This window comes from Salmo trutta, chromosome 4 (assembly GCF_901001165.1).
Source record: "Salmo trutta chromosome 4, fSalTru1.1, whole genome shotgun sequence".
NCBI classification, from domain to species: Eukaryota; Metazoa; Chordata; class Actinopteri; order Salmoniformes; family Salmonidae; genus Salmo; species Salmo trutta.
In genome coordinates this window covers 63,048,270-63,061,011 of record NC_042960.1, presented here as the reverse complement: position 1 = coordinate 63,061,011, position 12,742 = coordinate 63,048,270, and the positions used below count along the sequence as shown (strand labels likewise).

Genomic DNA, 12,742 nt, shown 5'->3' with positions numbered 1-12,742 from the left:
ATGTGGACCCTACTACAGTTTAACCAGCTCAGCTATAGACTACACCAGCATGACTAGTATCCATGTGGACCCTACTACAGTTTAACCAGCTCAGTTATAGACTACACCAGCATGACTAGTATCCATGTGGACCCTACTACAGTTTAACCAGCTCAGCTATAGACTACACCAGCATGACTAGTATCTATGTGGACCCTACTACAGTTTAACCAGCTCAGTTATAGACTACACCAGCATGACTAGTATCTATGTGGACCCTACTACAGTTTAACCAGCTCAGCTATAGACTACACCAGCATGACTAGTATCTATGTGGACCCTACTACAGTTTAACCAGCTCAGCTATAGACTACACCAGCATGACTAGTATCTATGTGGACCCTACTACAGTTTAACCAGCTCAGCTATAGACTACACCAGCATGACTAGTATCTATGTGGACCCTACTACAGTTTAACCAGCTCAGCTATAGACTACACCAGCATGACTAGTATCTATGTGGACCCTACTACAGTTTAACCAGCTCAGCAGTACCAGAGAGCCAAAACCCAGGATAGAGGGGTTGAGTGAATGTGGTCTGGACTCTGTGGAGGAGGGTCATTGTGTCAGAGACACTGTAGAAGGACAGAGTACCTGCCTTGTGATCCAGGTACACTCCTACTGTGAAGGACTGAGGGCCTGATACTTTAGTCTCAACATTATTGTTTATGAACCAATAACCACCACTAGAGCACTCTAAACTCCAGGACTTGTCATTGTCTCCCAATCCACCATCTCTCTCTGTTCTGCTGATGTCTTTATATGAGACTGCTGTAATAACATCCTCCCCACTCCACTCCACCTCCCAGTAACAGCGTCCAGACAGACCCTCTCTACACAGAACCTGGTAGTAGTATGTGAATCTGTCTGGATGGTCAGGATATGGTTGGACTTGGAATGTATAGGTCACCTTTCTGTTCCCTTCAGACAGAGAGAGGTGTGTGTGTGCTGTGTTTGGGTCCAGTGTGAGCTGACAGGAATCTGGGAGAAGAGCAGAGCAGAGACCAATGAGGGGAGTCAGAACAATAAGTCAAGTCAGATACTGTATCTACCCTGTCTTTGATTAGAGCACAGCAGAGATCAAATCAGAGAAATATGAGGAGTCAGATAGATACCCAGTCTTTGATTAGATCTACTATTGCTATATATTTCTAGAGGGATTGTTAGGAGTGTCAGTAAAAAGAGACTGTTAGTTACTTCACAATAAAGAGACTCACATTGTAACAACTGTTCTCTGGTCTTGGGCTCTGGAGGCAGTACAACATCCACTATATTCACTACAGACACACAAACACATTGACAGAGAGAGGGAATGTTATCATCATACCATATTCCACATGTATATGACTAGTAGGGAACTTTCAATGGTCTAAAGTTGATGTTGTTATTATTTTCAACACACCTGTAGTGGAGATCTTGGTCCATTCTCCTTTAAGGAAGTCTTCTAGTTTCTCTCTCAGTTCAGACACAGTCTTACTCACATCTCCAAAGTACTGAAGAGGACGGACAACGATGCTGGGTAAGTCTGAAGATACACTGATACTGGAGAGAGACTGATAACTCTGGAGAGAGAGAGAGAGAAATAAAGAGAACAGAACCAAATGATTGAGAGTTTTAATTTTCATATCACATGTAACAAAGCAGTTTAGTTACCTGGAGGAAATGGATGTGATCCTCTGTGTGTGAGAGCTGCTCCAGCTCAGTGCTTCTCTTCCTCAGCTCAGCTATCTCCTGCTTCAGTTGCTCCAGGAGTCCTTCAGCTTGACTCACTTGAGCCTTCTCTTGGGCTCTGATCAGCTCCTTCACCTCAGAGCTCCTTCTCTCAATGGAGCGGATCAGCTCAGTAAAGATCTGATCACTGTCCTCCACTGCTGCCTGTGCAGAGCGCTGTTAAGAGAGAGACAGAGAGAGAGAGAGAGAGAGAGAGAGAGAGAGAGAGAGAGAGAGAGAGAGAGAGAGAGAGAGAGAGAGAGAGAGAGAGAGAGAGAGAGAGAGAGAGAGAGAGAGAGAGAGAGAGAGAGAGAGAGAGAGAGAGAGAGAGAGAGAGTGTGAGACTGACATGTCTTACTTTAATGAGCCATCATCATTACACCCCCCCTCCTAAAAACATTTCAGCCGTACAGACAGCCCCCATACCTCCTGAAACATCTCCACACTGTTGATCATTTTGTAAAACTCATACTCAACCCTAAGCCGTCAACAGTAATGGCATTACCCTGGCAACACAATAAAAACCTGATGAACAGTCTGTCATTGCAGAAAACGGACACCCCTCCCCAACTCCCAGGTCAACCTGAGCCAACCAGCTATTGGTGTCCAGGGCTCCATGTAATACCCTCCACTGGACGACCCCTGACCTTTCCAGCACTGGGAGCTTATAGAGCACCCTCCACCTATACCCTGCCATGCTCTCAGCCCCCACAACCCCCTGCCACTGATGCCCCTTCACTCCCGCTAAGCTCCTGATGTGTCTAACCTTGACACTGAGGATGGACAGCACCTCTGAAAACTCCCCCAGGCTCAGAGTGTTAAAGTCAGTAAGTCCTCTGGACTCTCCTGCCAGTCCCCAGTCTCTGCTGTCATTTGCAGTGGTGGAAACGGTGGTGGCCCCTCCTCAGGCTGCTCCAGCCCCCTCCTCACTGGGTCAGGCAGAGCCTCCTGGACCTCCCCCATGACTCTCTCCAGCAGCCTAAGAGACGTTAGTCCCGCCTGCTGTGCCAACTCTTGGGGGGTTTCCACCCCCCACCCCCTGGCAGCCACAGGTCTGCTAGTCTCTTGATGCCTGCTGCCATTAAAGGTCCCTGCAGGGTCGCTGAATGAGCGGACCTCAACAGGATCCATGGGTTGTGGAAGATGGGCTCCTCCCATATCCACGGCCCAGGCACCACACCCCCCTCTCGTGTGGGTCTCTGCAGCTGCCAGGCCCTCAGTACTGCAGCATATAAATCAGAGACCCCTGCTGTATTGAGTCTCTCCTGCCGCATGATGAAGAGCTGCTGATCCAGCCACAAACCCAATTCCATTTTCCATAAATGGCACCAAAAAATGTCTACCTTTTTTTTACCACTACAATCTGTTCTTAGGACCAAACTGAAAAATAATAATAATAACAACTGGTGTAGAAAGTAAACATCCGCACCTGGTGCCAAGTGTGTTTATGTCTGCATTACCAGGAAGTAGGAAAGAAATGAAAGTTCTGACTATTTCTGGTCTAGCGATCGATGACAGCAGAGGACGCTGCCCAACCTTATGTCATTAGGAAGAGGAGATTATCCTGATTAAAATGGTGTCTGACATGAATACATCTAAATATACACATTGTGAGATATTTAGTGAAATAAACAGACATACCTATATTTCCCCTTTAGGAAACAATGGGACGACCTCAGAGTTCCAGGAGTATTTTATTTTTTACGTATAAACTATTATCAATTGGTAACAGCATTGTATGCTGCCCAAACTTACATCATTAGAAATAATAGGTTATCCTGATTAAAATGGTGTAGAACTTCAAACCATTCAAATAAATACATCTATTAGAGATAATTGGAGAAATAGACAGACATGTCCCTATTTCCCCAAAACAATGGCAGTCTTTTATTTAACCAGCTTACCATTTATCTACCACCATTTGACTTGTGTTTAACATTTAGTGGTTTGTAATCTAGCGGTTAAGAGTGTTGGGCAGTAACAAAAAGGTGGCTGATTTGAATCCCCTACTAGGTGAAAAATCTGTAAATCGCCTTTTTTAGGCAGATTTAGGCTATTAACCCTGGTGGCTCTGGATAAGAGTGTCTGATAAATGACTCACATGTAAACTAGGCCTCTGTGAAAGGGTGGCAGTTAGCCTAGTGGTTAGAGTGTAGAGGTGACAGGTAGTCTAGTGGTTAGAGTGTAGAGGTGGCAGGTAGCCTAGTGGTTAGAGTGTAGAGGTGACAGGTAGCCTAGTGGTTAGAGTGTAGAGGTGACAGGTAGCCTAGTGGTTAGAGTGTAGAGGTGACAGGTAGCCTAGTGGTTAGAGTGTAGAGGCGACAGGTAGCCTAGTGGTTAGAGTGTAGAGGTGGCAGTTAGCCTAGTGGTTAGAGTGTAGAGGCGACAGGTAGTCTAGTGGTTAGAGTGTAGAGGTGGCAGGTAGCCTAGTGGTTAGAGTGTAGAGGTGACAGGTAGTCTAGTGGTTAGAGTGTAGAGGTGACAGGTAGTCTAGTGGTTAGAGTGTAGAGGCGACAGGTAGTCTAGTGGTTAGAGTGTAGAGGTGACAGGTAGCCTAGTGGTTAGAGTGTAGAGGTGACAGGTAGCCTAGTGGTTAGAGTGTAGAGGTGACAGGTAGTCTAGTGGTTAGAGTGTAGAGGTGGCAGGTAGCCTAGTGGTTAGAGTGTAGAGGCGACATGCAGTCTAGTGGTTAGAGTGTAGAGGTGACAGGTAGTCTAGTGGTTAGAGGGTAGAGGTGACAGGTAGTCTAGTGGTTAGAGTGTAGAGGTGACAGGTAGTGTAGTGGTTAGAGTGTAGAGGTGGCAGGTAGTCTAGTGGTTAGAGTGTAGAGGTGACAGGTAGACTAGTGGTTAGAGTGTAGAGGTGACAGGTAGACTAGTGGTTAGAGTGTAGAGGTGGCAGGTAGCCTAGTGGTTAGAGTGTAGAGGTGACAGGTAGCCTAGTGGTTAGAGTGTAGAGGTGACAGGTAGTCTAGTGGTTAGAGTGTAGAGGTGACAGGTAGTCTAGTGGTTAGAGTGTAGAGGTGACAGGTAGTCTAGTGGTTAGAGTGTAGAGGTGACAGGTAGTCTAGTGGTTAGAGTGTAGAGGTGACAGGTAGTCTAGTGGTTAGAGTGTAGAGGTGACAGGTAGTCTAGTGGTTAGAGTGTAGAGGTGACAGGTAGTCTAGTGGTTAGAGTGTAGAGGTGACAGGTAGTCTAGTGGTTAGAGTGTAGAGGTGACAGGTAGTCTAGTGGTTAGAGTGTAGAGGTGACAGGTAGCCTAGTGGTTAGAGTGTAGAGGTGGCAGGTAGCCTAGTGGTTAGAGTGTAGAGGTGGCAGATAGCCTAGTGGTTAGAGTGTAGAGGTGACAGGTAGCCTAGTGGTTAGAGTGTAGAGGTGGCAGGTAGCCTAGTGGTTAGAGCATTGGGCCAGTAACCGAAAGGTTGCTGGATTGAATCCCCGAGCTGACAAGGTAAAAATCTGTTGTTCTGCCCCTGAACAAGGCAGTTAACCTACTATTCCCTGGTAGACCGTCATTGTAAATAAGAATTTGTTCTTAACTGACTTGCGTAGTTGAATAAAGGTTACATTTAAATAACAAATATTTCAAAAAACAATCACATGGATGTAAACACACACACAGTCCTAATGAGAGGTGTGTGGCTGGTTGAAGTTTTCAACAAGCATGTCTATTCTGGGATCAGTTTGACAGTGCAACACTGCTCAGCATTGAAACTGTTTCTGTACTGTTAAAAAGTAATCCAGAGTTGAGAATCCTGACTGACAGAGGTATGTGGTGCCAAACTGGACCAGGACATCTACTGCTTTCTCAGTTAGTCAGGAGACCGCTTCCTGCTCGAGATGAACAACCCAGAACAGTGTGTGTTCTCAGTTAGTCAGGAGACCGCTTCCTGCTCTAGATGAACAACCCAGAACAGTGTGTGTTCTCAGTTAGTCAGGAGATTACTTCCTGCTCTAGATGAACAACCCAGAACAGTGTGTGTTCTCAGTTAGTCAGGAGACCGCTTCCTGCTCTAGATGAACAACCCAGAACAGTGTGTGTTCTCAGTTAGTCAGGAGATCACTTCCTGCTCTAGATGAACAACCCAGAACAGTGTGTGTTCTCAGTTAGTCAGGAGACCGCTTCCTGCTGGAGATGAACAACCCAGAACAGTGTGTGTGTGTTTGCCTCAAAAAGTATCTTGCTTCAATCAGTTTATTCCAGTTCAGAATAAAAATGACGACTTGTATTTTAACAGCAACGTTTCCAACCTAGACTTGTTTTCAACAATAATTTCTACAGTAAGATGTACAGCAGGCCTGATCATTTTAATCTTCATCTGTACTGTTACTTAGGGTTGCACTATTATTAGCTAGCTCGCTTGCTTTGGCTAACGGTGACTATTAGCGTGTACAATGCCAGGGGATTGTTTGAAAGAGAAACTCACATATACTACTATGAGATAGTACTCCCTTATTTCTGCTTATCATCACCTGTTATAAAATGACAATGCCTTGCTAGCAGACTGACTTCTCCACTGTGGAAACACTGTTTCCTGAAGCATTTTGTCCTGTTCTGAAATAATTCCCTGGGTTTACCGTCATGCTGTGGATGTTTGGTCAGGACATGTCGTTATATGAATTTGTTCATTTTGATTGACTCATTACTAAGCACTTCCCCGCACAAACACATTGAGGGAGCTCCTCGTTATTTCTCACAGTTTGTATGAAAGATTGGCTTTTCATGACGATTGATCTCAGTCACAACTTGTTGGTAGCATGAGTCCATCTGATGACGTCAGTGGCAGACAGCGCTGCAGCGCGTCGCGGAGTGATCTTCAACAAAACTACAGAAAAAAGATCCGGTAAACCGCGAAGCACATCTCCCTCTCGCGCAGCTGCCAAACTGAACAGAGAGCGCTGCTAAACAGAGAGACCAGCGCTGCTAAACAGAGAGACCAGCGCTGCTAAACAGAGAGACCAGCGCTGCTAAACAGAGAGACCAGCGCTGCTAAACAGAGAGACCAGCGCTGCTAAACAGAGAGACCAGCGCTGCTAAACAGAGAGACCAGCGCTGCTAAACAGAGAGACCAGCCCTGCTAAACAGAGAGACCAGCCCTGCTAAACAGAGAGTCCAGCGCTGCTAATCAGAGACCGCAGTTGCCAAACTGAGCAGAGAGCGCTGCTAAACAGAGACAGCAATTGCACTTGGCCAAATCAATTCCAGTAATTCATTAAATAATTATACCCACTTCGGGTCTCGACCCATACTTTAAGAAAGGCTGAGCTACACCAATCCGTTTGGTTTACAACTCAGTGAACCTGCGCAGCATTCTCTCTATTTGATGTGTATGAACGAACAGATTTCAACGCATATCAAATTACCCAGCAGCCATTTAGAAACAATGAATAATCAAAAAGGTAATTTCTTAATTTTTCTTTTTTTTATTCTGGTTGCTTACATCGGCCACCTCTTGAAAAACAGAACAGGGACATGTGTTTTGTTTAGGTTTTACACGTTTAAAATTGTGGGATTTTTTTTTATGACCATGACGACAAAATCTTTAAAGTTTGAAGGCTATGCGCCAACCATCGCTAAGCACTGTGGGTCACTACAATGTGTAACCAGGTGAACAGTGAGCGTCCTCACCAAGTAGCTGTAACCTAGTTAATAAGAAGTTACCTGAGGTAAACCTACAAGGTTAACTCAGGCTGGTCTCATTGATAATAATAGTGAAGCTGACATTGACGCAGAACAATGGACTGGGAATAGAACTTTCAGAAGGTGAGTTGATGCCACAGTGTTCAATACAACTAATAGGAGCTGGCAGGGTGAAACATCACTTAAAATAAGGCCTGTTTTTTCGTGATTACTTCAAAACTATGCCAAACAGCTGGGACATATGGTGATATTATATAACTGGGTCCTTGGCGGATGCTAGTTTTATCAGAAAATGTAGTTAAAAATGTAGTGTCCAGCCTGGTCCTAGCCCCCGCTGCCGGCTGGTAGCGCTTGTCTGCCCTAAATCCCCACACTATCTGTGCTAACAAACCCTGTGTACCACCCCTCCCCCTGTTGTTTAACCTTGAATTTTGTTAAGAAACAAACACTTGCCTACGAAAAGAGACACCTAGCTGTGAATACACTATTGTCCGGTTGGAATATTATCGCTATTTTACGGAAAAAATTTTAAACAGCGCGCTACATGCTTCCAAGTACGGTAATGGAACATTTTGAATTTTTTTGTCTCGAAATGCGCTCGCGCGTTACCCTTTGGATTATGACCTGAATGCACGAACAAAACGGAGGTATTTGGACATAACTATGGATTATTTGAAACAAAAACAACATTTCTTGTGGAAGTAGCAGTCCTGGGAGTGCATTCTGACGAAGATCAGCAAAGGTAATACAATTTTTCTAATACTAATTCTGAGTTTAGTGTGCCCCGAACTTGGCGGGTGTCAAAATAGCTAGCCGTGATGGCTAAGCTATGTACTCAGAATATTGCAAAATGTGCTTTCGCCGAAAAGCTATTTTAAAATCTGACATAGAGATTGCATAAAGGAGTTCTGTATCTATAATTCTTAAAATATTTGTTATGTATTTTGTCAACGTTTATGATGAGTAATTTAGTAAATTCACCGGAAGTTTTCGGTGGGAATACATTTTCTGAACATCACACGCCAATGTAAAAAGCTGTTTTTTTACATAAATATGAACTTGATTGAACAAAACATGCATGTATTGTATAACATAATGTCCTAGGAGTGTCATCTGATGAAGATCATCAAAGGTTAGTGCTTCATTTAGCTGTGTTTTGGGTTTTTGTGACATATATGCTTGCTTGGAAAATGGCTGTGTGATTATTTTTGACTATGTACTATCCTAACATAATCTAATGTTTTGCTTTTGCTGTAAATCCTTTTTGAAATTGGACAATGTGGTTAGATTAACGAGAGTCTTATCTTTAAAATGGTGTAAAATCGTTTGAAAAATTGAAATTATTGCATTTTTGAGGTTTTTGTATTTCACGCCAGGCGCTCTTTCATTAGATATTGGCGAGGCCTTTCAATAGGTAGCTGTTTTAGGTAACTGGTCTACAATTCCATTTCCTTCCACACCTGAATGTGCTGGGACCCAGCAGAATCGCACTACTACACCCATTCTCTCAGTTCTCCATAATAACATTGATACCTCCAATAGTATGGCAGCTGCTCAGCCTCCGACTGCAAGACACTACAGAGGGTAGTGCCAACGGCCCAGTACATCACTGGGGCCAAGCTTCCTGCCATCCAGGACCTCTATACCAGGTTGTGTCAGAGGAAGGCCCTAAAAATTGTCAGACTCCAGCCACCCTAGTAATAGACTGTTCTCTCTGCTACCGCACGGCAAGCGGTATCGGAGCGCCAAGTCTAGGTCCAAGAGGCTTCTAAACAGCTTCTACCCCCAAGCCATAAGACTCCTGAACATCTAGTCAAATGGCTACCCAGACTATTTGCATTGACCCCCCTCCCCCTCTTTTACACCGCTGCTACTCTCTGTTGTTATCATCTATGCATAGTCACTTTAATAACTCTACCTACATGTACATATTACCTCAACTAACTGGTGCCCCAGCACATTGACTCTGTACCGGTCACCCATGTATATAGTCTCACTACTGTTATTTTACTGCTGCTCTTTAATCACTTGTTAATTTTATTTCTTATTCTTATCTGTATTGTTTTTAACTGCATTGTTGGTTAGGGACTCGTAAGTAAGCATTTCACAGTAAGGTCTACCTACACCTGTTGTATTCGGCGCATGTGACTAATAACATTTGATTTCATTTAGTAGGTCACTCCTATTAGATTTACCAGATGATAAACTATTCAATACAGACAGAGAATCTGAGCATACTATAATTCTAACAGGTTGTACGTCCTCCACCCACTGGAGGACAACTATTATGACCAACAGTTCAACTGAGTATACTGACAGTTCATCTGTTAGTCTTCTACATATCTGCACATCACATTCAGGAAGGTAAACACCTGCTCCTGTGTGCCCACTATCTGGGTCCTTTGATCCATCTGTGAAAAGAGGTAAAAAAGCATAACAACTTCTACCAATGTAATTGTCAACCAGTTTCCCTTTATCACTGACTTCTGACCCATCTTTCCTTTTCTCTACCAAGGTTAGATCAACAACAGGATCTGGGAGTAACCATGGAGGAACATCCCCTATCACCACAGAAGGGCCAACCTCCAACTCCCTCAAACCACTCTCATCAGCAAGCTTTCCAACTGTCCAACCAAAACCACTGCCTTGTCTACTAGTATATTCCCAACAGTCATCTAGAACAGTAGCAGTGGGATGCTCAACCTCACAGCCTTTCAACCCAATAAGATAATGACAATTTATTACGTCGTATATCCAAAGGCATCTCACCTGCCTCCACTAGTAAGACACATACAGATGTTGATTTAAATGCACCAATACATATCCTTAAAGCTATATACTGAATTATGTCCAGCTTCTGAAGACAAGTCTTTGCTGCTGTTCCATAAACAGCAATTGTCATCCTGATCAGAGCTCTATAAATATCCATCAACGATTGTCTGTCAGCACCCCATTCATAACCAGAGACCCACACAACCAACTACTGTGAAAGTGATGGAATGAGGGAGAGAGAGCATATATCACTCGTTGGCCTATCCCTCTGTGCTGGCACAGATCTACTACTCACAGGGATCCTCTCAGGATCCCTCACCCTTGACCCATCCTCCTCTACTTTCACAGTGGTGTCAGTGGGATTGGAGAGGGACGCCTCTCTCTCTCTCTCTCTCTCTCTCTCTCTGAGAGAAGTGAAATGGTGTGTCTCCTCTGGTCAACAATACTCACCTTGAGAGACTCCACAGCCTGTTGGAGCTCCTTCAGCTTCTTCTCTCTCTCCTGGAATCTCTGCTGGACCTTCTGCTGACTCATCCCCAGCTGCCTCTGTGGAGAATCAATCTTCAATGAGCTATCAAGCTTTATTAGTCCAGTAGATCAATAGTATAGTAATGTGACATAGAGCCCATAGAGAGGAAGGTCTAAAATATTGATGGTCCCTTTACAATATGATATTGTGTTGCTATGTGAATGATTATAGTTTTATGGTAGGACTACATGTATCAAGGAGTTGAGACTGAACTTTAGACTCATTAAAGGGCATTCAGAATGATAATAGTGTTTGACTTTAGAAAATGGTGATACATTTGGAGAATCTGGGATAACATATCTATATACTCAAGGTTTGTGTTCATATATGTTCTAATGTGGATCCAATTCATTTGAATTCTCTCATATTCAAACAGCCTTAGTTCCTACTGTATCTTTAATTCTTTGTTTATCAGACAGTCACCAACAAGTTTTTAATTCTATAATTTAACTAGGCAAGTCAGTTAAGAACAAAGTCTTATTTACAATGACGCCTAGGAACAGTGGGTTAATTGCCGTGTTCAGGATCAGAACGACAGATTTTTGTCAGCTCGGGATTCAATCTAGCAAGCTTTCGGTTACTGGCCCAACGCTCTAACCACTAGGCTACCTGCCGCCCCTGTTGTTCTGGTCTTACCTGTTTCTTTGTCCTCTCTGCTGCAGCTGACACTGTATCATGGCCTTTATGTTCATCCATTGTACACAGCAGACAAATACACTGGTGATCGGTACGACAGTAAACCTCCAGCAGTTTGTCATGATGAGAGCAGATCTTCTCCTGTAGTTGTGCGGTGGCTTTGACCAGCTTGTGCTTCTTGAAAGCAGGAGATTGATAGTGAGGTTGGAGGTGAGTCTCACAGTAAGAGGCCAGACATGCCAGACAGGACATGAGGGCTTTCTGCTTTCTGGTCCCAGTGCAGAAATCACAAGCCACATCTCCAGGTCCAGCATAGCACAGAGCAGGAGGGGGAGCAGCCTGGAGTCCTGTCTTCTTCAGTTTCTCCACCACCTCAGCCAGCACAGTGCTCCTGTTCAGAATAGGTCTTGGGATAAAGGTCTGTCTGCACTGTGGACAGCTGTAAAAGCCTTTCAGATCATCCTGATCCCAGCTTCCTTTAATACAGCCCATACAGTAACTGTGTCCACAGGCAGTAGTCACCGGATCCTTCAGTAGATCCAGACAGATGGAGCAACAGAACAGTGCCTTATTCTCTGCCATTTTGGTGCTCTCTCCCGTAGGTTAAGCAATGTCAGTGTCGAAGATTACTTTCTTTTCAGTGTGAAAGATTGCTTTCTGTTTCATGGAACTCTACACCAGAGGACAGGGAGGGGCTTCCTACTGGACTGTGTTCTCTGTATGTAGAGGGGGTGTGGTTTCTTTGATAAGGAAGTATGACAGAAAGTTGGGTAGTAGGCAGAGATAGGCAGTATTTATGTTACATGTATATGAAATACGTATTTTAATTACTTGAGTATTTTGTCTTATAAATCATACTGGGCTGAACTATACTCCAATGTATTTTTGTATTTTCTAAACACTAAATACTTTTCTATACTATTTTTTATAGCAGTTCACATCTTGTGGCCACCTTTCATCCTGCATTGGTATCAGCAGTATGATAGTACTATGGTGTGATAAGACTGTCTGCTAAATTAACGAAATATAAATGTAAAAATGTTGATAAATATTTTGTTGAGGGAAAATGTACTTGATATGATTGTAATATGTTGTTGTCTCACCTAGCTGTCTGAAGATGAATGCACTAAACAGAGCGTCTGGTAAATGAATCAAATGTAAATGTAAAAATAAAATATTGTAAAGCATGCTGAGTATTATTCTAATGAGCTCCGCCTGAATAAAGACCAATAATATTACCCGGTGTGCTTTGTAGTTCATTTGGTATGTTAATTTTCACATTTACATTTTATTCATTTATCTTATCCAGAGTGACTTGCTCAACTAAGGTAGAAAACAACATACAGTATCATTGTCAACAAGCAAAGAAAAAGGTTTAACTGTTACTGAGAATCTTGTTGCTGTTTGGGCCGGATA

General features: G+C 43.6%; 1 protein-coding gene across 1 annotated transcript; it reads right to left on the bottom strand.

The window, feature by feature from the left end:
- Positions 1-508: 508 nt before the first annotated feature.
- Positions 509-12,383, bottom strand: LOC115192827 (tripartite motif-containing protein 16). Its single transcript, XM_029751702.1, has 6 exons — positions 11,327-12,383; positions 10,612-10,707; positions 1,693-1,926; positions 1,442-1,601; positions 1,257-1,316; positions 509-1,020 (listed from the first exon to the last, which is right to left on the bottom strand). The coding sequence occupies exons 1-6, from the start codon at positions 11,906-11,908 to the stop codon at positions 509-511; spliced, it is 1,644 nt and encodes a 547-aa protein (XP_029607562.1). The 5' UTR covers positions 11,909-12,383.
- Positions 12,384-12,742: the final 359 nt, after the last annotated feature.